The 24,925-nt window shown below is 41.6% G+C and overlaps 1 protein-coding gene across 3 annotated transcripts in view; it reads right to left on the reverse strand.

Annotated features, from left to right (window-relative positions):
- KCNK2 (potassium two pore domain channel subfamily K member 2) overlaps window positions 1-24,925 on the reverse strand; it is a 226,206-nt gene that overhangs the window by 20,832 nt on the left and 180,449 nt on the right. For all 3 annotated transcript variants that reach the window (XM_004387517.1, XM_004387519.1, XM_004387518.1), the window contains exon 6: window positions 18,009-18,148. In XM_004387517.1, the coding sequence (XP_004387574.1) occupies window positions 18,009-18,148 (140 nt within the window). The remainder of the gene's footprint in view (window positions 1-18,008; window positions 18,149-24,925) is intronic.

Consider the following 24,925-nt stretch of genomic DNA (forward strand, 5'->3'; position numbering starts at 1 on the left):
ACAATCTCCATCATTAGCACAGAAGCAGCAGCTCTTTTTTAAAGACCCGTGACTGCTAGCCTTGGTCCCACTACAGCTGTGCAGTCCACACCGGTGGCCACCAGCCATTGTGGCTCCCGAGCCCTTGAAATGTGGCCAGTGTGATCTGAGGTGCCCTCTCAGTGTACTACGTATACAGAATTTTTTTTTAATTTTCTTGTGCTTTAGGTGAAGGTTTACGGCACAAGTTAGTTTCTCATTCAAAAATTTATACAGATTACTTCATGACAGTCGTTGCAATCCCGCGATGTGTCAGTACTCTCCCCCTTTCCATCCTGGACTGTCCAGTTTTCTCGTCCCTTCCTGACTTCTCTTCCTGGCTTTTGGGAGGTGGTGCCCATTTGCTCTCTATATACCGGGTTTTGAAGACATAATAAAAAATAAGACATAAATTATCTCGTTCATAATAATGTTTACAGGATTCAACATGTACATTTCAAGATGATAATAATTTGGATATATTGGGTTAAATAAAAAAGATTATTAAAATTAATTTCACTTGGTTTTTTATTACTTTTTTAATGAGGCTACTAGAAAATTTTAAATTACATATGTGCCTTGCATTTGTGCCTTATATTGCATTTCTATTTTATGTATATATATATATCTCATATACATACACATATATATAATATTTCTATTGGATAGAGAATGCCCTTTGATCACCATCTTCGAATGTGTAAGAAAAATGGTATTTTCAACTGCCTCGTATGCGTGCAAAAGCTGGACAATGAATAAGGAAGACTGAAGAATTGACGCATTTGAATTGTGGTGTTGGTGAAGAATACTGAATACACCACGGACTGCCCGAAGAATGAACAAATCTGTCCTGGAAGAAGTGCAGCCAAAATGCTCCTTAGAAGCAAGGATGGCGAGACTTTGTCTCACATACTTTGGACACGTTGTCAGAAGGGACCAGTCCCTGGAGAAGGACATCATGCTTGGTAAGGTAGAGGGTCAGTGAAAAAGAGGAAGACCCTCTATGAGATGGACTGACACAGTGGCTGCAACAATAGACTCAAACACAGCAACGCTTGTGAGGATGGCACAGGACCGGGCAGGGTTTCGTTGTGCTGTGCACAGGGTCACCATGGGTCGGAACTGACTCAATGGCACCTGGCAACAACAACAAGAGTTTCAGGGACAATCAGGAAAACAAATATCATTTTGGAAAATAATGCAAAACCAGAGTGTCTCCCCATCCTATTTTAAAAAGTAAAAGCAGCAGAGAGGGTCTAGAATGCAGAGAGTTCGCTGCACACTGAGCAAGGTTCACAGCTGCCTTTCCCCCGCCAAATTTAGCACTGCCAAATTAGTTCTACAGAGAAGCAGCGGCTGTGTGGGGACACGCTCCGTCTTACAAGCATGCCACTGTATTTCAATTAACTTGGCTGAAGCCTCGTGAGGCTGCCTAAGAAACAGGCAGAACAGACAGAAAATAAGAGGGAACAGAAATACTGAGGATGTGACAGCAAAGCATGGGTAGCCTCCCACCCTAGTGGAGTGCCGAGGCTAGCCCGGAGATCGGAAATGCCCAGTCTCCCCAGCTGTGTCCACTGAGGCCTTGGGAATGTGGACTCTAGTGGAGAACACACCCGATTCCAAGGATAAAAAACAGGAAGGCTCCTTTGTGAAGGGAAGTCAAGGAGCTGTAAGTCAGCACAGCTTCAACAAGTGCTCCTACACAGTACCCAGAAGGGAGAGTGGCAGACACATGTCCCCTGGCCTATGGCAATCAGCGCTGCCCAGTGCATCCATTCATACTACATACAAAGAAAAGGACTCTGCCAAGGAAGAAAATGAAATGGAATCCCTTCATTCCCAGTGCTAATCTTCTCCGGCAGGCTGACTTTCATATATGGAACTTACTGTATCACTGCATGCTTCGGAGAACATGATTTGACCTGTTTTTGTTTGTATCCATTTAACGGAGAGCTGTGTCATAATGGATTTCTGTTACCGCCTTGGTCTGGTTATTTTATGAAGCCTGCATTACATCATGGTGACCCCACAAGGGTCAGAGTAGAACTGCTCCACAGAGCTTTCAATGACTGACTTTCTGGAAGTAGATCACCAGGCCTTTCTTCTAGGCACCTCTGGGTGGACTCGAACTGCCAGCCTTTCAGTTAGCAGCCGAACGCGTTAAGTGTTTGCACCACTTGGGTAACGCATGGCATTGCCATGAGTTAGAATTGACTAGACTTGACTGATATCACATCAAGTACTAAAGGGGAAGGAATGATCAGCAAGGAGAGGGAAGGCAGTGGAGACGCACGGATAAAGCCAAACGCCTCTCTGGGTATCCTGCCAGGGTTACCTTTTGTTACTGATTTGGTATTGACTGAAGTAAACCTGACTTCCTCGTCTCTCACATTAACCCAATGCTTACAGAGGTGAAGAGAGATGGAATCTTTGCCTGGGTCTGTCTTTAACATCTTTGGGCATCACAGCAAAGTTCTCAAAGGCTTTAATTCTTCACTGTTCCCCTCTCACTAGCCTTTTTGTCTTCTTTTTGTTCACATATAAAAGCTGGTTGTTTGTACATTTTGAGTAATAGAAGGTAGAAACTTCCAGGAGGGGAAAAAAGAAGAAAAGAAGAAAAAACTAACCAATTCCTTTCTGTCTAGTTTACAAAACTCTTCACACTACTAGCTTGGCCAACAGTATGAAATCCATACCTACAGTGTTTGTGAGACGAAACTCCTGAGAAACTTTAGTAAACCTAAGAATATGATGCTATTCATAGATCCCAGATGTGGACAGATGGAAAATACTTGTACTTGTGACCAGGTTCAAAGAGGCAATGATGCAGGAATATAAAATCTAAAATTGTTTCTGGCTCAACGAGCAGTCTCAAATTAAGGATGCATGCAAAGACCCGTAAATAGACAACGAGTTGAATGGGTTAAAAACAGAATGTTTGTCAAATATCAACTTCTAGCACTTTGACATTTCCCAAGAACTTTTTGAAAGACACTTTTCAGTTATGGGCTTTCAACTTATAGAGCGTACACTTTTGATAACAGGAGCGTAGAGTTTATTTAGCATGGTAAGGAATCTAGAGGCAACTTCGAATTTAAATTTCTAATACTTTTTCTGTTTATTTTAGGGAAGTGCTATTTTATGAGATCCGGGTTTAGCTTACTCATATTTTAAAATAATTATCATTTCTAATAACTTTTTTGTCTTGGTTGTTGTTAGGTGCCATCGAGTCGGTTCTGACTCACAGCAACTGAATGTACAACAGAACGAAATACTGCCTGGTTCTGTGCCCTCCTCACAATTGCTGCTACATTGGAGCCCACTGTTGCAGCCACTGTGTCAATCCACCTTGTTGAGGGTAATAATTCTACAGTTTATGACATTTGTAAAACTGGGGGACTTTTTTGTAAGGTTTAACCTACTTATTTAAAATTAGAAGAGTGTGCTAACTTGGCAATTTTTCATCAGGCTTCCTTCAAAAAACAATTAATGATGGTCTCACTCTCCCACTACAAAAAAACAAAAACAAAAACAAAATCTGCATGAAGCATGTGAGCTTCCCACCGGTAAAATGCAAGATAACAAAGCTTTGCCTATCTTGGATGTAAAACTATATAAAACATTTTTATTTTCGATTGCTTTTAAACTGCAAGATATCTCAAAGCCAGGAGCACTTTTATTCCAGTCAAGCACAACCATCCCCAAACCACGCAGATTTTATTTTACACGTAGTCACTAATACAGCAGAAAAATAAAACATCTAGGTTAGCATTTAAGTGCCAAGCTTTCCAAGGGTCTTCTCGGGTATGAAATTGCTGGAGGAAGGGGATGGTGGTGCTCCTTTCTCAAAGCGGCTCATCAGGACCCTTAAGTGGATCCAACAGAACCTCAGACCCACCATCTGCAGTACAGGGTATTCCTGCTCAGTTCCAGCGGAGAAGAAAGCACGTGCTGTTTGAAATTAACTGTTTTTGAAGACATGCTGACCTTTTTCATATCTGTATTCCCAATACCTAGGAAAATGTCTGACACACCACAGGCAGCCCGTGCGTGCTTGATGAACAAATAAATGAGTTCTCTTGGAAGGAAGCCATTTGTGCTCTGGGTTGTCAAGCATCTTTTGGGAGGCAGAACAGTCCCCAGTATGCACATCAGAACCTCTTTCCAGCGAAATCCTTGTCTCTCCTGTACCCAACCTTACACTATACTGCCTTTTGGTGAACCCACCCTATGACAAAGTGTGCATGTTGTAGTCCACGTGGCTTCAGTTGGAAAGCAACTCTTAGCCTGCTCTGCTGATCTATGTCCTCGCTGCCCTGCTTGTTCATTTAGAAATACGTACCAATCACAAACAGTAGTCTCTAAACTGAATTTATAATTAGGCTACGTCTGTCTAACAGGCTGTCAGAGAGTAGCAGAAATGACCAAATCAAAACCACACCCACAGCCGTTGAGTTGATTCCAACTTGTAGCAACCCTCTAGGACAGAGTAGAACTACCCCACACGGTTTCCAAGGCTGTCATCTTTACAGAAGTAGATTGCCACTTCTGTCTCCCGAGGAGCAGCTGGTGGGTTCCAACAGCCAACTTTTTGGTTAGCAGCCGAGAGCTTTGACCACTGCACCACCAGTGCTCCTAGAAATGATCCAAATACTAGTAAAGGTAAGAATATACACACGAATATGTATAATATGAATATACGCATAGATGGCACCCAAAACACTCAACTACAGAAATAGCTTCTCAGTGATGTGCATCAAAAAACTGAAGACGCCACCACCACATCATAACCCTTGAAATCTGTGAAAAATATCATATTTATACCCAGAGTCTCCAATTTTGCAGGCGGATTCTTTTGTATAGTAAGATTTGCCAATAAGCTTGCTTTTCTACCTAGCTTTAGGGCAATAGTCCAGTTGCTCAAAAGTTACTGAAGTGCTTATTGAGGTAGAGAGGTTATGAAAACAGCAAAACCAGGGTGGTTATGAAATGTGCGAGGCAGGGATAAACAGCTAAAAGATGGGGGGAGAAAAAAAAGCCATTTCAGTGACTGTAAGCCACCTGCTATTCCAAATGGGAACTAGAGTTTATCTTCGCAGTAATACCTCCTTCAGCATGAAAGCGACTACTTCGGGGAATATTTTTGTTTAACCACAGGCATATGAGTCAAGCACCTATTCATTGTTCTTGGGGACACCACCATCTGGGGAAGCAACTGAAGTGTCCTACTTCAGATTTACACATCTGATATCATGTTTAATAATTTAAAGGCTATCTCCACTGGGGAGAGAGTATATGTTCATACTCTCCAGGTAGTGGAAACAGTTAACACACCTGGCTGCTAACCAAAAGGTTGGAGGTTCAAGTCTACCCAGAGGCTCCTTAGAAGAAAGGTCTGGTGATCTACTCCCTAAAATCAGCCACTGAAAACCTCTGGAGCACGGTTCTTCTCTGACACACGTGGGGTTGTCATGAGTTGGAACAGATTCAACAGCAACTGGTCAGTTACTGATTATATATGTTGTTGTGTGCTGTTGATTCTGACTCATTAACCAACAGAAAAAAATTGTTGCCGTTGAGTGAATTCTGACTCATAGTGACCCTACAGGACAGAGTAAAACTTCCCACAGGGTTTCTAAGGCTGTAAATCTTTGTGGAAGCAGACTGTCACATCTTCCTCCTGCAGAGCAGCTGGTAGGTTCGAATGGCCAACCTTTTGGTTAGCAGCCAGCACTTGAACCACTGCACCACCAGGGCGTCTTCTGGGATGATGCTGTTCAATCTTTTGGTTAGCAGCTGAACTCTTAACCACTGCGCCACCAGGGCTCCATGTGGGACGACAGACCCTGCAGTACGACACGAAGTCACTGGATAAGGACTGAGATGCCCAAGGGGGGATCACTGGCAAGGGCCCCAGCCAGTGGGCTCTGAGAGCAAACCGATCACCCAGCGCACAGTCTTCCTTTTCTGCTTTGTAATTCCCTTAAGTGATCCTCAAGCCTTCCATAACATTGTAAACTGTTTCGGTCTCTGGTTAGCTGTGCTGTGGAGAAAAAGTGAGGACTCTGTATCCCTGACTGGAATGAAGTGGTCCAAAGAGAGTTTCAGCACCAGGGGAGGCAGTTACAACACGGCCAGGTGTGAAAAGAGGGGCAAGTCCTGAGTGACAGTCTGGAGGCGGAAATGACAGGTGTACCAGGGACAGATGTGGAACACGAAAAGTACAACCAATTGCTCTGTCTTGGAAAAGAGATGAGATAATCAGCTCACAGTCTGTATATAACGAAAACAGAATTTTGAAGTTTTAGTCAATGAGTAAAGAGAGACTACCAGAGATGGCAAGCAAAATACGATTTTGTCTAACGTATAGGTCATTGTCTAACATACAGATTAAAATCTGCAAATCACATTTTGTAGAAGCTAAATAGAGATCCTCAGAATATTAGGTTGAACCGTATGAAATTGTGATTTTTAAGTTCAAAAATAGTTGAATGTAAATTATTGCATACGGTTAAACCTGAAATCTCAATATAGTACTCTATATAAGGATATTCTGCTTTTTCATATTTGTAATTAATCTGGTATTAAGCACTGGTTTTATGAAACCTAACTCCAGTTTAAGATTCCTTCTTATGGAAAGTTTAAATATAAACAGATTCAGTGTCATTGGGCCTAATCCCGAACGACTATACAGAATCAGAGACACCGATACAGTGAGGCTGGGAGCAGAAACTGCTCATTTACAGGAACAGGAATATCTGGTCTACATGGAATTTAAAGCCAGCCCATCTGTCATTTCCTTAAAAAAAAAGCAAGTTGTTCGTTTTTACTTCAACTATTACCTTGATGCTTCTACTTTAACAAAACCATCGCTGTTATTAGCAGTCCTCAAGTCAGACCCCACTCACAGCATCCCCATGCACAAAAGAAATAAATGCTGCCCAGTCCTGCTTCATCCTCATGATCGGCTGCAGACTGGACCGTTGTGAGCCACAGGGTTTTCACTGACTGATTTTCAGAAGTAGATCCCCAGGCCTTTCTTCCTAGTCCAACTTAGTCTGGAAGCTCCGCTGAAACCTGTTCAGCAACGCAGCAACACTCAAGCCTCCACTGGGGTGAGTGGCGGCTGCACGTGAGGTGCCCTGGGCGGGACTCGGGGTCTCTCGCCTGGAAGGCAAGAATTCTACAACTGAGCCACCCTTGCGTCCCTAACAAAACCATTAGAAAATCTTAAATAAAGTCAATGCAGGTGATATACCTCAGCCCATCAGAAGTTTGGAAATTAACAGAAAACACCCAGTGTGAACTTGGCACGTAAAGTGTAAATGTTTACGGTGCCTTACTGAATTAGTCAGGACAGGAGAGATCATCAAATAGAACAAACAGTCCCTTAGTTAGAGTGGCTTAAAGCAAAGCGGCTCATGCTACATGTCCACAGGTCAGCAGGGAGCCTCTGCTCCTTGTAGTTATTCAGGGACCCTGGCTGACACGGCACCCACGATCCACGGCCGGTGTGCCAGAGGCAAGGAAGCTCTGGAGGGGCTCATGGGTGCAGCTGAACCTTCCACCTGCTCTGTTCACGTCCGTTCACTGCTCTGTTCACTCAGTGGCCAGAACTGCTCATTTGACTCACCAACCACAGGGAGCAGAGCAAGAATCTTCCTAACATGAGTCTGGAAGGGAGAAAAATAAAAATACTTCATGAATAGCACTGCTGACTACCGTATTTTCTGAGGAAGAACAGGGGCTCTTCCTTGTTCTGAACTGAGAGAGTAAACACACACACCCACACACCCATACACACACACCATTAATTGGAACCCATTCTTTTGGTTTAGATCGAGTTTGGGGCAGGAAGGGCTAAATTCCCTTATTACAATTAGGGTGCCATTCTATGGATCACTAAACAAATCACCGTATTTTACTGCAAAAGATGATCAAGTCTCTAATTAAATTTCAAAGTATCCCCTGTAGTCTAACCCTAACTGGACACAAATGAACTAACATTTATCTAGAAAGGGCCATCTACAAAGAAGAATTAAAAACAAATTCATTTTGTTGATCCATTTTTGAAAACACACTTGCTTTTGTTCTCAGCAAACACAGGTGGGATTTTTTGTGTGTGAAATGTGATGGATTTTTGCTCGGAATACGGGAGGCACGATATTTTGCTTTGGTGAACAACTCTGAGAGCAGAGTTAATGGCGGCCACTCTTCCTAACACAAATTCTCAGAACAGATGACAGTCTCAAAAGTCTCAAAACAATCCAAACAGCTAAGCACCATTATATCTCGATGCACTAAATCCCCAACATGTGCTCTCTAGCTCAAGAAAATAAAGTTACTCGTGGAGTGCTCTGAGGCAAAAACCTATTAACTTCTTTTCCTATTATGTCCAAATGAATAGGAAAACCCACTCTGAATTTCCACGATCAGGTGACATTCGGTGAAATACTTGAAGCAAAAAGAAGTTACAATTTATAAATAGTGAGGCTTAACCTAAAATCTACAACAAACAATGAAACAAAAAACAAGGAATCTCCCTGCATGATTTTTGCTTTTTTCAGGTAACAATTGAGCTACTGGCTCTGAGTTTAATAAAAGGAGGACTCCAAATGAATTCTAGCAGGAAACCGGAAAGTCTGCGGCTCAGCTTCAGGAAAAGAATGAAGACAAGAGCCATCAATGGGTAGATTTATGAAACATGTCATGCAGAAACTAGTTTTCAAGTCCATAGAACATAAAACATTTGAAAGTCCTGTACCACCTTTTTCCTCCTCTTAGCTACTCTATAGGGTCACTATGAGTCGGAATCGACTTGATGGCAGTAGGTTTGGGTTTAGCTATTCTGTAAGGTCTCTGGGTGGAGCAGATGGTTTGCATTCAACGGCTAACCTAAAGTGGTGATCTGAACTCACCCAGGGGCACCACTGAAGAAAGGCCTGGCAATCTGCTTCTGTAAAGATTACAGCTAAGAAAACCCTGATAGCAATTCTACTCTGTAACACATGGAGTCGCCATGAGTTGGAATCGACTCGAAAAGCAATGAGTTTGGTGTTTTATCTGGTAACTTTTCTGAATTTCTTTGTGAGTAAATTCTAGCAACATGCAAATACACATACTCTTGATATTTCCTTGTTCACCCTTTATGTCTACTTATTATTTTAACCAGGTAAGATATTTAGACTCGTAAGTATTCACAGTATTTTATGCTTTATATGGAACATAGATGATGATGTATAGAAGTTCGTCTTAGAGCTTTACAGGATTATCTCACTTGGGATGACAATGTGATACTAATTTCTTCAGAAACTCATGAGGAAAAGAGCTAAGATTTAGTAGGTATTTTGGCACATCACGTAACTCTACGCGCTGAATCATCACAGGAACCTATTACCTTCATTTTATGTGAAAATGGAGACTTGGAGAGATTCGTTACCTGGATGAAGTTTGCAGAACTACTGAGTATTTGATATAGAATTAAATCTCAGTTTTATGTGATCCCAAAGTCCATGCACTTTTTTAGAAATTGTACCAATTGTTTCTATTCATTTAAAAGAACACGGAAATTTAAGGTTTCCAGATTTCGCTGATGTGCACTATAACACAGTTAGTGAAAACACTAAATTCACAAAGCCCTTCTCTGCTGCTGGGTAGTAACAGGTCGGTCTGATTTGGAAACTTATTTTTAACCTGTCACTTAGGCCCACATATTAGAAAAAGGTGGCCGTGATGGAAGTGGTAGAGAAGGAGGAGATATCGTTTGGGGTCTTGCTTCTACAGAAATTATTGTCCATAAAATTCATTTATAAGTTATAGGCGTACTCTGTTTTGTGACAGTTACTGTTGCCTTAAAGCATGATTTAGCTCTTGTATTGTTATTCGTTCTTTTATTTTTATTCCCCTTTCCAATTGCCTGTTGAACAAACAGAAACACGCTGAGCTGAGGCTGGGAACTGCTAGGTGGAGCCAACTGTGGCCCAGCAGATGGGCCCCCAAGTCTGACTTCTCTGATCTTCTGCCCATAGCACAGAGCGGGACACATTCCCACAAGACAGAAGAGAAGAAACCAAAAAAACCCAAACAATGAAAAAAAACACACCAGTGGTCATCAAGTCGATTCCAACTCAGCGCCCTATAGGACAGAGTAGAACTGCCCCACAGGGTTTCCAAGGAGCAGCTGGTGGATTTGAACTGCCCATCTTTGGGTCAGCAGCCAAGCTCTTAACCACTGTGCCACCAGGGCTCCTAAAAGAGAAGGGCCCTTTGCATTTTCCCTCTGTTTGTTTAATAGCCCATCATGACACTACCTGTCTCTTATTTTATTTACTGTTTAGCCAAAGAGGAGTCATAGGCATTAAAATGTAAACCTGAGAAGTCTTAAGATCACTGTATACCCATAGTCCAAATTGATGTACTAATTTATAATTACTTTAGTAACTCAACAAGAGAACAAGAAAACCAATACCAAAAACAAAAAACACTGTACTAAACAGTTCCACACCCCTAATATGCTAGAAATTAAAACAATGCCTACGAAGTCTGATGTACAGTCTGAAGAAAGAAAGAGAGAAAGAAAGAAAGAGGGACAGGAAGGGAAAGGAAGGAAGAAAGAAAGAACAGAGGGAAGGATGGAAGAAGAAGGGAAGGGAGGAGAGGAAAAAAATCAAGAGTAAAATCAGGCTATTTTAAGAACTGATCTGCAACAAAGAGTGAGTGCCTTCTTGTCCAGAACTCCCCCTTTTCTTCCCATCTCTAGAAGAAGAAAAGTAACAGCGAACATTATAAGGATTATTAAGAGAACTCATCACCCATGGAACACTCTCACTAAAGACACCAGCCTTAAACTGTCACAGATGAAGGCTGACTCTTTATCTAGTAACTGACACAGAGCCCACAGTGAAGATCAGAAAATGCTGTGACATGAATGAATGAAGAATTTAGGAATGAATTATATGTTTACATAATCTCCTAACCGGTCTCCATGCTTCCGGTCTTTCCCCGCCCTGCCACTCTGACATCAGCATTCCACAGCTCACCCCCACCCCACCCCACCGCCATCTATAATGCAGGGAAACCCCAAATCTATAATCTCACTTTTAAGGCTCTCCACAATCCCAGCAACCCATGCCCCCAGGCTTAGTTTTCAGTATATCTCTGCAAAAATCCTCTTCTCCAACCTACGAATTAAATATTGCCCCGCGTCCCCCAATTCTCCTACCTCTCTGCTTTTGACCTAGCTGTTCTACTGACACGGAACATCACCCCTCCATCCCAAGCCCTGTCTTTTAAAATTTGCTCATTTCTTTTGCAAAGCCTTTTCTGACACCTTAGCTTATGAATTATTTGCACCTCATCCTAGCACCTCTGGCGATTAATATTTAAGCAATTTTAAGAGGGACAAATTATGTGACAGCTCTTCATCTTTTCTTTGGAAAGAAAAGCTTGTGATTCGGCTCTCCCTCTTCTCCCCTTCCTCCCATTATCCCCTCTCTCTTTCTATATGTGTATATATATGTATATCTATATGTATACCTACACACACACACACACACGTGTGCACTCATACACGCATACACATAAATCTGTCCGCATTTACTGTGTACGTGTCCCCAAAAATACTTGCCTAGTAATCAGCGTGGCTACCTTGCTCAACTCCACGGAGCACCACTCATAGTTTTCCATTAGCTGTGCTCCAAAACCAAACCAAACCCACCGCTGTCAAGTCGATTCCGAGTCCTAGTGACCCTACTGGCCAGAGTAGAACCACTCCATATGGTTTCCAGGGAGTGGCTAGTGGATTTGAATGGCTGCCCTTTTGGTTAGCAGCCAAACACTTAACCACTGTGCCACCAGGGCCCCAGTTGTGCTCCAGAGGCCCTCGTTTTCATAAAATACAACACGAGTGTCACTCTTTGGGATTGCATTTGATGTCCCCAGAGAACTATCTTAGCATATACCCACTGCACTGCACCATTCCAGGAGGCGATATTCACATTGTTTTCTATAGAAGTGGCATCCCTGGAGCACAACCTCACTGGAAATTCTAGTTATTTAATTTGTCTATTTTATGTTATTGGGCCAGCCTTTTATTGGGTTCTTTTTCTTCACTATTATCTTTAACCAATCTGATCCATCACTTTCATTATCCTTTCTCCAAATCCTCAACTCCATTGTCCTTCTACTAGACCCAACCATGAATCAATTTATTTAACTACACTATTTGCTAAACAAGAGCCCTGGAGGCACAGTGGTTAAGGGACAGGCTGCTAACCAAAAGGTCAGCGGTTCGAACCCACCAGCCACGTTCTGCAGGAGAAAGATGTGGTAGTCTGCCTCCATAAAGATTTACAGCCTTAGAAACCCTGTGGGGCAGTTCTACTCTGTCCTATAGGGTGGCTCGATGGCAACTTTTTTTTTTTTTTTTTGCCAGACAGTCCTTTATAGTGTCTATATCCAGCCTTCTAAATTAACATGTTATCCTCGATTCCATTTTTAGCTCATACTGTTTACTTGCTATAGAAATCTTCATTAGGTGAATTCATCTATACTGACAACGTTCATTATCACTTATGTTATCACGATGCCCCAAAGCATCTCTCTAACTATCATCCTTCCTACATTCCATGCATGTATACCCAATTATCTAGATGTGAAGTTACCACCTATATGTCCAACAGGCCCATAGATCCCAACATGTCCAAAATGAAATGATCCCATTCCTACCACCTACTCAGAATCTCTCATTTTCCCGTGTTCCTTAATCCCATCCAAAGCTCGGATCATGGATGTCGTACTCCCTTTCCTTTACTACCCACAGAGGATAGAATACCAAATCCTATCCATTCTCTCTCCCAAATGCTTCTGAAGCCCACGCTTTCACCTCTATCCCCCTGTCACCATAGGGCCTTCATTCTGCATTACCTGGATTCCCGCCATAATCTCTCCTAGCTGATTCCCCTCGCCCAGGTTTGCTTGCTTCTAATCCACCTTCCCACTGTTGCCAAGATCATGTCACTCCGCTTACTGAAAATTCTTCGATAGTTCCCTAAGCTTTTCAGAATAAAGTCCAAACTATTTCAAACGGCATATGGAACATTCCGTATTAAAAGCACTTTTCCCATAAAAAATAATGAAAAGCACTCTATCGCAACCTCTCCAGGGTCCAGGCTGACACTGCCCTTTAACCGCCCATTTATAGTCAAGGTAAGAAGTCCTGGTGGCCTAATGGTTAAGCACACAACTCCTAACTGAAAGGCTGGTGATTAGAACCCACCCAGCAGCTCCGTGGGAGAAAGACCTGGCGGTCTGCTCCTGTAAAGACTACAGCCTAGAAAACCCTATGGGGCAGTGCTATTCTGTCACATGGGGTCACTATGAGTTGAAAACCATCTCAACAGCACCAAAAAACAACATGGTCAAGGTAAAGAGCCTTCAAGACACAGCTCTTTTGTTGAAGGGAAGCATTGCCACCTGAGTGAAGTTGGGAGGAGACCAAGTGCTGCCACTGGCAACCCGCAGAAGAAAACTGTGTCCTTCATGGTTCTCAGGTTCCTTCACAATGCCAGAGACAAATATAAGACCCAGGGATAGTCCTTCAAGGGCTCTTGGCATCAGAGCTTCACAGTCAAGGTGTGTTTTCTTGACATGACATAATGCCAGCTTACTAAAGTAAGCCTCACCGTGTGCAGAAACATCTCCAGAGATGAAACAAGCAACACCGGTGAAGAAGCATTGCTCCGCCTTCCATTCTCTGTGACCAGCTACACGGCCACACAGCCTGGCAACAATGGCATGTGATGGTGGGGACCGCAGCAAGGTTTGCCTGCCATCGAGGACAGGAACGTTCCAAATGTTGTGGAGACATACATTCGAAAAGAACCATATAGAGATCGCGGGCTCTTTCAAACGCAAGAAACGTAAACAGTAAGAAACGGAACTGTGCTTCTGCGCAACGGGGGACGCACTAGTCTGTTTGCTTACTAAGTAGACATGGATTTTACCTTCTGAATTTGGGGGTCGCTTCCTATTTTTACTGCACCTGCCTCAGAAATTAGTATTAGCACGTTACGCAGAATACCTAAATAATCTTTATTTTCTAAATGGAAATATCATTTCCTCAAGAAAGAATATATCAGAAAAATTTTTTTTCATAGACAAAGTAGCCACACCACTCCCTACTGTTAGACATGTGTCTACTTGCTTTTAGAGTTTACAAAAACAATGAAACCCATAAACGCTTCAACAGAAAATCTTACGTCTCCATGGAAAAATTACCGAGTTCATTGTTTTCCTTGAGGAATGCAGATGAGCTGAAATTATACGTGGCACTGCCAAAATAGCACAGCATTGTTTCCACTAACCATTCGCTCTTCAAATATTTCAATGGAGTAGCTATACCAGTACGTTTGATGTCAGCATGCTCATGAAAAACAATCTATTCTTCCTTGCTTCCAAACATAATATTCCCATTAAAATTATTCTTCATTGGAACCAGAATATGCTTTAACATAAAAAACAGAAAGGATTTAAGGCCACATATGATTACATCTATATGTTCATCCTTGAACAGTATAGTTGAAGAAGATTTGTTTTTGAAAAACAGTCTAAGACTTGGGCTTAGTAGCAGCCAAAACCCCCTCATTCACAGAAAGCATGTGTTATAGTATTACCATTTAGAAATTTGATGCTATATTTTATTTTGCATTTTTTATATTCTGTACTGGTTGTATTTCTCAACAGTTATCAAAAATATTTAGCATTTTTATTCATTTAAAATGAAAACTAGGAATAATCTCATTGCTTCTGAACACCTTGCAAGTTTTTACAGCTTGGAGTACCTGGATTGGTTAAGTTACAGAAGATAAGGAATATGAATTAAACAGTCACTCAACTCTGATTAATCTAGAAAAAGCTGACAACTAGAATGTGTTTAGTTAGTTTTTATTTAATTATAGCCTTCAGTGAGTTACTTCAAAACCGAAATGACCTGACAGTCTTTTTTCCACTGCTGTGCAAACTTTGGCAATACTTCTTTATAAAAACTTTGGCCCTGGTAATATGTAGAACGATTATAAATTACCGTTGCCTTTCTTTCTTCACATGCTCTTCTGAACTTGTGACCCAATTTTGTTATTTCCCTCAACTGCATTATAAATCAGAAAACACAGATCTGCTCAAGTTGACAGTCCGTCGCATTTCAACGGGCTCAACTGCTCGGAGCAGCTGCAGCTCCAGCGGGTTCACGTACATCTTCGCTCACGGACTTTGTCACGTGAGTTTCTACGGAGAGTCGGTCACTAGACGGGGTATGTGCCTCAAAATGCCACGGAGAAGCCAAAAAACTTGTGGTCAAAAAAAGTTTACTACTTTTCAGGGCTTACTTAGCATGAAAACGCAGGGATACAGCTCACACTTCCGGCTGGTCGTCATCACGATCACCCACACGAGGAGGCACGGGAACCTGTTTTCCACATTAAATGAATCGGTTACTGTAGACATTTAAATTTATCTGAACAAATGGGTGATCCATTAATCTGGAAATAAGGGGCCAATGCTTTGTATCAGCTAGTCCTATCCCAAAAAACTCTGGTGCTTAATAATAAAGGTGTCTGCACTTTAATTTTTTATACCAGTTTCATAAAGAGAGAAAACTTTCCCATGCTCTACATGGGCTTTAGTGATCCACACTAAAATTTTACTACGACCCACATTAAAATTATCATGAACATGTGTGTGTGCACATACATATCTTATATGTAATATATATGTGTTTGTGTATGAAAAGGAGCCCTGGTGGCACCGTGGTTAAGCGCTCTGTTGCTAACCCAAAGATGGGCGGTTTGAACCCACCAGCAGCAGAAAGATGTGGCTGCCTGCTTCCGTAAAGACTTACAGCCTTGGAAACCCTATGGGCCAGTTCTACTATGTCCTGTAGGGTCACTGTAAGTTGGAATCCACTCAACAGCAATGGGATTGGTTTTGGTTTGGTGTGCGTATGTATGTGTGTAATACACACACACACACACACACACAAAGTTTTACAAAACAATAATTTTCTTAAAGATATGAAATATATTCTGTTCCATTCCATTTTATTTAAGAAATAAATGCTTGTGCTTTTTTTCTTAATCTGTTTGAAAGCCAGTTTATGGGTGGATGTTTGAGCTTTTACTTTTAGCTATGTTACCCAAAATGTTTCCCAGCTACGACTTCCTTTTTCTCCTACAATCCATAGTGGATATCTAAAGATATCTCCATGTTCCGGCCCCTGGAACCTGGGAACAGAATCTCACCAGGAACAAAAGGACTTTGTGATGTGATTGAGTTAATGACCTCTAGCTGGGATCATCCTAGATTACCCGAGGGGGCCCTGCAATGACAAGTGTCCTTTTAAGAGACACCAAGAGCGGAGACGCAGGGCTAAGAGGAGCAAACCACAGGAGGATGGCGGTAAATATTGGAGTTATGCAGTCACAGACAAGGAATTCCTGAGCCACTGGAAGTTGGAAGAGGAGACAGGATTCTCCCCTAGGGCGTCTAGAGGGAGTGTAGCCCTGCTGACTCCTTGATTCCAGACTTCTGGCCTCTAGGGCTGTGAGAGAATACATTTCTATTATTTTAAACCTCCAAGTTCATGGTAATGGGTTATGTCAGCCCTGGGAACACATCACTTCAAGATCCTTAAAGGTGTGCATGAGGTTAGAATAACCGTAATTCACAGACACACACAAAACGAGCCTAAGATTCAGGTGAATCAGCTGAAGTCCTTTCAAAGCAAAGCGTTTCACAAGATTTAAACTAGAATGTTAAAGCATTAGCTTGCTGATTTCTTTATAAGAAAAATATTTTGGTTTTACTGTGCAGCTAAGATACAGATTAACGCATACAGATGCAATAGGTGAATTCCCAGTCGAGAAATATGGTACCTGTGGAGGGAAGCATTGGATAACGCATGCTCTTGCTAGTTTTCATAGGTACCTTAGGTATTAATAAAAAATTATATGACCTGATGAGTTCAAAGAAAATGTTTAAAAAATCAACGTTTGCCTGTAGAGAGAAATTGATTTTATCATTTCCTACCTTATTTCATTTGGGTATATGCTCATTGTATCAATCAAAGACTTTGACACTAGTATCTCTTGGCTGATGAACACCAGAAAATGAAATGGAGGGAATATTTAAAGGGAGATAATGGGGCAATATAGGTGCAGGTTTTAGAGACGTGTTCTTCTCTGAGACAATTAGTAAAGTACGGTAAAATCCAGAAGCAAAAAATGCAGAACTTATATTAAAACACCACTCTACCACAGTCAAATTAATAATTCTTCTGAACCTGTAGCTATGAAACCAAAATTTAATTTTCAAACTAAAAAATTTAAAGATTAACTTTCAAAATTTAATGAATCAAATTCTGGTGTTCCCCTCTATAGGCACAGTTGTGCAAATTAGGTTGAAGACATCTTTTGTGAACAGCTAAAATCTGTACACTGGGAAATCAGCCATAATGCATATACACAGCATGTATGTGTGTGTGTTTATATATGTATGTATACACTTATACAAGCACAAGACATAAGTAAAATGGAAATAATTGAGCATAGTAAGCAAAAATCAATATTAGGTAAAACATTCTTTATATGATGCTACCGATATCTTGATACAAATATTTGCTATTATATTTTTCTTCAGGGGATAAAATTCACTTTGTCTTCTTGACAATAAATAAATAAATAAATAAGGAGAGAAACTGAAGAAAATATTTTAATTTGATCTTTTTTAGTTACAAATAATCTGCAGCAGTAGCATAGCATCTGGCACATAAAAGGTGTTTAGTAAATATTAAGTGAATGAATTATAAGTCATATGATATATCTTCCCATAGCTTACACAGCAAATTCACAGCTAAAGGTAAATATGAGTGATTAAAAATAACCTTTACTGAATTAACCGACTAGAAGTGTTTTTGAACCCAAGTTCATTCTCACCTCTTCCTTTGTCTTTTTTGATATCACTCGAAGCCAGTCGCCAATCATGCTCAGAACAGCAGCAAAGTAGGCAAGCCCGACAAGGATCCAAAACCACACCACAGGCTTATAGAAGTCCAGATATTCGATATCTGATCCACCTGGGAGGAAAGCAAATTAGACTAACTTCATATTTATAAAAGTAACCAATATAGGAATTTGCTAAAATTATCAACTGAATATTGACTTGCTGAACGTAGAAATCGAATATTCTTGTCAATTGGTCTATGTTACTGTCTTCATAGAGAATTCCTGCCTTCCCACTCACGTAATTGGTATTCTGTTTTTCAAGAAACAGTTAAATAAGTTCTTCTTAATGAAGCTTTTATTTCTCCGGTGATAATGATTTTTCCTTACTGTGCTTCTTTTTCATTGATTACAATCTGTTTCAACTAGTCTAGTACATTAACTATTCCATGTGGACTAGTCTCTCCTTCTGCCTCTACTGGAACACACAGAAAGTGGAGACTTTAGGTATGCATTTAAGTTGCTATTTTTACCTTATTGTCGAAAATATTGGTAACCAAGTGATTCCATGCCAGACTGAACAGAAAGTGGGCAACCCTAGAACTGGTTCTTATTTTAAAGGCATCAATGTAATGGATTGATAACAGTGAGTGCCAGAGATAATGCCTTGATAGGTCTAACTCAGAACAAAGAGTAACTTGCAGATGCTGCTGCCATTGTTCTCTGAATCTGCAGAAACATTCCCGTGTTTGTCATAAACGTAAATCCTTAGCTCTCAAGAAAAAAAAAAAAAATCACAAGAAAAGCTCTTTTTCTTTACTCCCTGAGTTACTTCTCCATCTACTGGGTTCCATAACCGCACCTGTGAGGATCTGGATACGTTCCAACACATCCTATATTCAGCACATATTTACGGGGCACTTATTGAGTCCTGGGGCACTTAATAAGTGGTGCAGTGGTTAAGCGCTCAGCTGCTAACCAAAAGGTGGGCAGTCTGAATCCACCAGCCGTTCCTTGGAAACCCTATGGGGCAGTTGTACTCTGCCCCATAGTGTCGCCATGAGTCCCTCTCTTGCAAAATTCAAAATGTAGTCTGAAAGACCGCTTGCGTAGACAATGAATGACAATGGGGTACTGCGCTGTTTGGGTTTCCTCTAGCCGACCCTGCTCGCTGCGCTGACTGTGGGTAGCAGGCCAGGGAAACCAAGATCATTCCCCTGTGATGCCAGTGTGTGTGGCAGATGACAAATCCCACTCCACACACCTGCTGCATCCTTCGGAAATCTCAGCTTCCCTTTTCAGGTCAGACCCCGGCTGCCCACGCAGCCCTCCCAGCCACCCAGGGCTGGGACAGCGGGTACTGGCCATGAGCCTGTACTTCACCACTCCCTCCATTTCAACCACCCGGCTCCCCCTGCGCCTTTGGAGCTGATAGTTCACTGAACAGCTCACGGAGCTTACGGGAGAGAGACGCCATACCTGTGATAACAGCTGTAATGTAACAAAAAGGATATAAGTGAAGAGAACACAGGGGAAGGCCCAGGAGGGGTCTTAGTACACACCTTCTGTGTCCCCAGGGGAAGCGCCTACTTTCCTGAGATCTGGTGTTGGCTCTCTCCAACCCGGAAGGCTCACTGAAACCCCATCTTCAAAACTTTACTGGCCTCACCACGTGGTCAGAAGTTACATCATGACTCTGAGGTTTAGTCGGTATCAGGCCCCAGGTGAGCTTCTGTCCTTGGGCGGGGCTCTCATCAGCCTTACCTGCCCATGGAAATTACATCATACCTTGTAAGGCTTAGTGAGTACTGGTCCCCTAGGTGATCCAGCTCTCAGGAACCCAGAACAAAAGGCCAAATTGCTTTATGCACCTCACAGGAATATTTGGTGATTAAAAAAAAAAAAAAACACCCACTGCGATCAAGTCAATTCCGACTCATTGTGACCCCGTAAGGTTTCCAAGGCTGTAAATCTCTACGGAAGCAGACTGCCACATCTTTCTCCTGAGGAGCAGCTGGTGGTTTCAACAGCCGACCTTTCGGTTAGCAGTCGATCGCTTCAACCACTGCGCCACCAGGACTCCTTGTATTTGGTGATAGCACAAAATAATTAAAACGTTCTATAAGAGGACCTGGAAGAAATGAATTTCTCTTTTGGATAAAGGATCACGGAAGACTTCTAAAAGATGAGACTTACATAATGAGGATCGAAATGTGGAATAGTTCAGTGTGTGAAAATGCGTGGTATATTAAAAGGGCTTTTAGTAACAAGTAAACCTACATGGGGACGGGGGGCCAGGAAGAATGGTGGCAGAAGAGAAGAATCTAGAATAAATGGGTTGTGTCAGATTGTAATGATCTGACCCTAAAGCAATGGGGCAGGTAAATGTTTATAGGCAGTTAAACGCTGTTATTCGTGGTTGGCAATACGAGCAGAAATATCTAGTGGCAGGGAAGGCAGTAATGACAGGGAAACCAACCATCTAAGAAAGTTTTGTGGTGAACTAGCCAAGAAATGACAGAGTCGCATTAGGCCAGGAATGGAAAGAAGACACTTCCGAGGCAGAATCATCAGGGACTGAAGTCCAAAGAGTTGGCGTGATAAATGGAAGAAAGGGGTCTCTGGTGACCGCAGACCCTCATCAATACCTCAAGGGATACTCGGGAAGGAACAGTGACTAAGAAAAAGTAGTGCAAACTGAGACATGACAGGTTTGAAGTGCCAGAGCTACAAAGAGGTGGAGATCCCAGCAGGATCCTTAAATATAGATCTAACACTTGACAGGAAGAGCAGGAGATAAAGAGTTTAGGGTCAACAGCATAAAGACTGGTAGTACTCAAACAGGAGTCATGGAATTACTCGGTTCCCAAAAATTCAATCCATGTATTCACACTAGCTGTTAATAAGCAGAAGTATATATTAAAACTCAAATATGAAATATTGAGTACAACATTATCCAGTCGAGTTGCTACAGAGTCAATTCCAACTCATGGCAACCCCACGTACGTCAAAGTGGAACTGTGCTCCATAAGGTTTTCAGTGGCTGATTTTTCAGAAGTAGAACACGACGCCTTTCTTCCAAGGCACCTTTAGGTGTGTATGCACTTCCAACCTTTTGATTAGACGGCAAGTGCATTAACTGTTTCCCCCACCCAGGGACTGAGTATAGCATTAAAAAATAAAAAAACAAAAAACCGACTGCCATTGAGTTGATTCTGACTCACAGTGACCCCAGAGAATTTCCAAGGCTGTAAATCTTTACAGAAGCAGACTGCCACATCTTTCTCCACTGCTCTCTATAAATTAGGCTTTCATTGAAGTTACTCTCAATGATATGTTCAAATATTAAAGGGTCAGAGTAAAAAGAGAACATTTTTCTATCAGGTAAATAATATAAACAGGCACAAATCCAGCTCTCTTTGGAGAAAAACAATCATTTTTTTAACACAGTTTACAAAATGAATTTTCAAAGTTATTGTAAAAATCTTTTACTTGGTGCAATATTTTAAAGAGTCATTTCTGGGAAGAGTTATAGAAGCTAAACGTATCTTGTGATGGGTAAGACTTGGCCATGGAGATGCAGCTCTACAAATTCACAGAACTGACTTAAGAAATGTGTGCGGAAACCTGTCATACGATAGGCTTCCTGGCAAGTTCCATTTTTCAAATGTTTCCATTTCAATGAAACCAAAACGACATTTTTGTCCAAGTACTTTCTCTTTCAAAACCAGAAAATCTTCGTCCAAATAATTGACTCACTTAACGCATAAGTTCACCAAGATGTTGATTTTAGAAGAGTTAGCTCATGCTCAAAATGACTTTTTGTAAGTCTTCTTTCTTATAAACAGGATGTCACATTTTGAAAAGAGAAAATTAGCTTAATCACTAAAAGGTCTATATGTGGGTAAAATGTTCAACCCGCAAGTATTAGTGGATTCTAAGCCCAGGAAAAAAAATGTTTTCCCACTCGTACTTGCCACTTTTCAGAGAAAATATCCCCAGTCAAATGATGTACGAGAAATGAATGTAAATAAGAATAGTGTCAAACAACTCACGGATCCTGTTCACTTTCTGACATCTGAGATTAATGAATTAATTTCCACATTAGTCAATTTACTTGATTCATGAATTTTATCCGAATTCAAATCCCTACAATGTTAGGGTAACTTGCTAAAAAAGAGTTGTTAGTTTTATTTTAAAATTAGGAAATTTTTTTTATTCTAATTTTGCTATTCTAAGTATTAATTTTAGTCTAAGTACATTCAGGAAACATTCAGGAAACATGTACATGGGCCTCTTGCTTATTAAGGACCTAGAGTGATTTCTCTGTCCTGGATGGGCTCCCTACACACCCCTCCCCGATCTCCACCCTACCCACCACCCTACTTTCTCTTTCCCCAGGCACCAGAAACAACACCGGCCCCGCTCCAGGGTTCCTTACTGACCTGCAGAAATAGTTACCCCACTTCTTTGTTCCTTTGTTGCCGCTGAAAACATACACACAAGTCCTTTCCATTTTAAGAGCTTTCCAGCTAATCATTACAGGAGAGCAGACAGATGGTAATAAAAATAGCAAAGAGGGGTGAGATAGCAAGGTTTTAGGAACCTTATAAATATTTCCAAGTAGTTAAAGTAAGTCTAGTCATCCTGACTCTTCTTCTTACATGCTATGTGACAGCCTCTTTAGATGATGACCTCTCCCTTGGACCTCTACGGACATCAGCTGGCCTAATCCAACCCGGCAGAGTAAGCTACTAAAAATGTCGCTCAGAAAAGGTTCAGGCTGGCGTTATTGCTAGGGTTCCATTCTCTCCCCAAACGGGTTTTCTAAGTGTTTTGATGCTAAGGATCCCTTTACCTGGCATTAAAAAAGCCCTGTCTTATCTGGTCCCGAAGAGTCCTTCCTGGAGGTGGGGGAGGGCAGCCAGAGCAGCTGTGAGGCCATGACGGGCACCTTATTTACGTCCTAGAAGGCTCTTTCACTCTGGCTCTGGTGGCCCTACATAACCTGGTCTCTATGCTTATTTCGGCCACTAACCGAAAGGTTGGAGGTTCAAATCCACCCAGAGGCACCTCGGTTTAGAAAGCCCTGGTGTTTTACTTCCGAAAAATCAGCCACAGAAAATCCTATGGAACACAATTCAGTTCTGACACACGTGCGGTCACCATGAGTCTGAGTCAACTTGATGGCAACTGGAGAGACAGCATGGTAGATACTTCGCTGGGGACAGGAAATCAAACAAGGAGGGTCTCTTACCCTCCAGCTTCTTGCCTAGAAGCCATGTAGGTCTAAAGCCAAAAAAACCCATTGCTGTCAAGTCGAGTCAGACTCACAGCGACCCCTATTTTAACAGTAGCCTCCCTATCCTGCTTCTGTCCTCACTCAGCAGTTGCCCCTCTCCCTGCACTAAAGACCTTGAATCTCGGCTTCTGCTGCCTCTCCTCATGTAAGTTCAGTTTTTAACTCCTAGCCATTCTGGACTAAGGTTATCAGCTCCACGTACCTTCTCTGGTTTCCATAATAAATTACATGTTATAGACTATAGATATAGACATATAATTTTGTTCTTGAAAAAAAATCTTGGCATTGGTTTATAACCATTTTAGTTTGGATCTCAAGTACTGGTTTCTATTTTTTAAACTGTGCTCATTTGACTTTACTTTTACTAACTAAAAATACCTTGCCTTAATATAAAAGAAAAAAATCCTTATCTTCTGCTTTATCATATTTTTATTTTGCTATAGTAAAGTAATTTAATTGAAGGAGGTGTTTTCTCAGTGCTTCGAGAACTGAGAGGTTCTTCCAACGGTGCTGTAAATCCTGTTTTCTTTTTTACAAATGGAAATATGATTTCAGAACTAAGCAAGAGCTCACCTCACTTCTCACATACATGCAAATGACTCAGAAAAAATATAAGGCCAAAAATTATAACTAAAACTTTTTGCATTTGAACCCATATTTGGGGATTTTTTATTTCTGTATTTAAGCCGTCTATCTCCTTCTAAGTACTTAGTCTATAATTAGGAAATCTGTCACTGGAACAAACACTGTCTTATGGTCAAAGAAAGATAGAAATCTACAGTACACAAGATGCACACAAGTGTTATCCCTAAAAATTACTTTCAAATCTCAATACAGAGCAATTTAGAGCCTTTTTCACTAATTGCAATACAATTTAGTGCCTGCCTCACTAAGCCTGTCAGTCACTGAATATTTTCCTCCTCATTGTTTTTCTCCACGTTTTTCTCCGCTGCTTCTTTACTTCCATTCGGAGTCCTGAAAGTTAAATACATTCTTGGTTTGTCCACAGTCTCTAGGATTCTGGAACAGATTGGGTACACTCTCATTTAATTAATCACACAGAGAACTGTCAACTGTCTTGTGAGTTCTCTGACAGTCACTGGCTAAATCAAGGGGTGACCAACCAAAAAACCAAACCCATTGCCGTCGAGTCGCTTCCGACTCATAGCGACCCTACAGGACAGAGGAGACCTGCCCCGTAGGGTTTCCAAGGAGCGGCTGGTAGATTCAAACTGCCGACCTTTTGGTTAGCAGCCGAGCTCTTAACCACTGTAAGGGTTGACCAGGCCCCTGGATTTTTCCCATATTACAAAACAAGAGAACCACCACCAAAAAGAGAAAAAGATTCCATAACTAACTTAATTGTTGCTCCTGGCTTTCATGGGATCCCTGAGTGGTGCGAACCGTCAACGGGCTCAACGGCTAACAGAAATGTTGGAGGTTTGAGTCTACCCAGAGGTGTCTCAGAAGGAAGGCCTGGTGATCTACTTCTGAAAAATCAGCCACTGAAAACTCTATACAGCACAGTTCTACTCTGACACACACGGGGTCGCCGTGAGTCAGAGTCACAGTTCTACTCTGACACACACGGGGTCGCCGTGAGTCAGAG

This window comes from Trichechus manatus, unplaced genomic scaffold (genome assembly GCF_000243295.1).
Source record: "Trichechus manatus latirostris isolate Lorelei unplaced genomic scaffold, TriManLat1.0 scaffold00187, whole genome shotgun sequence".
Classification (NCBI taxonomy): Eukaryota; Metazoa; Chordata; class Mammalia; order Sirenia; family Trichechidae; genus Trichechus; species Trichechus manatus.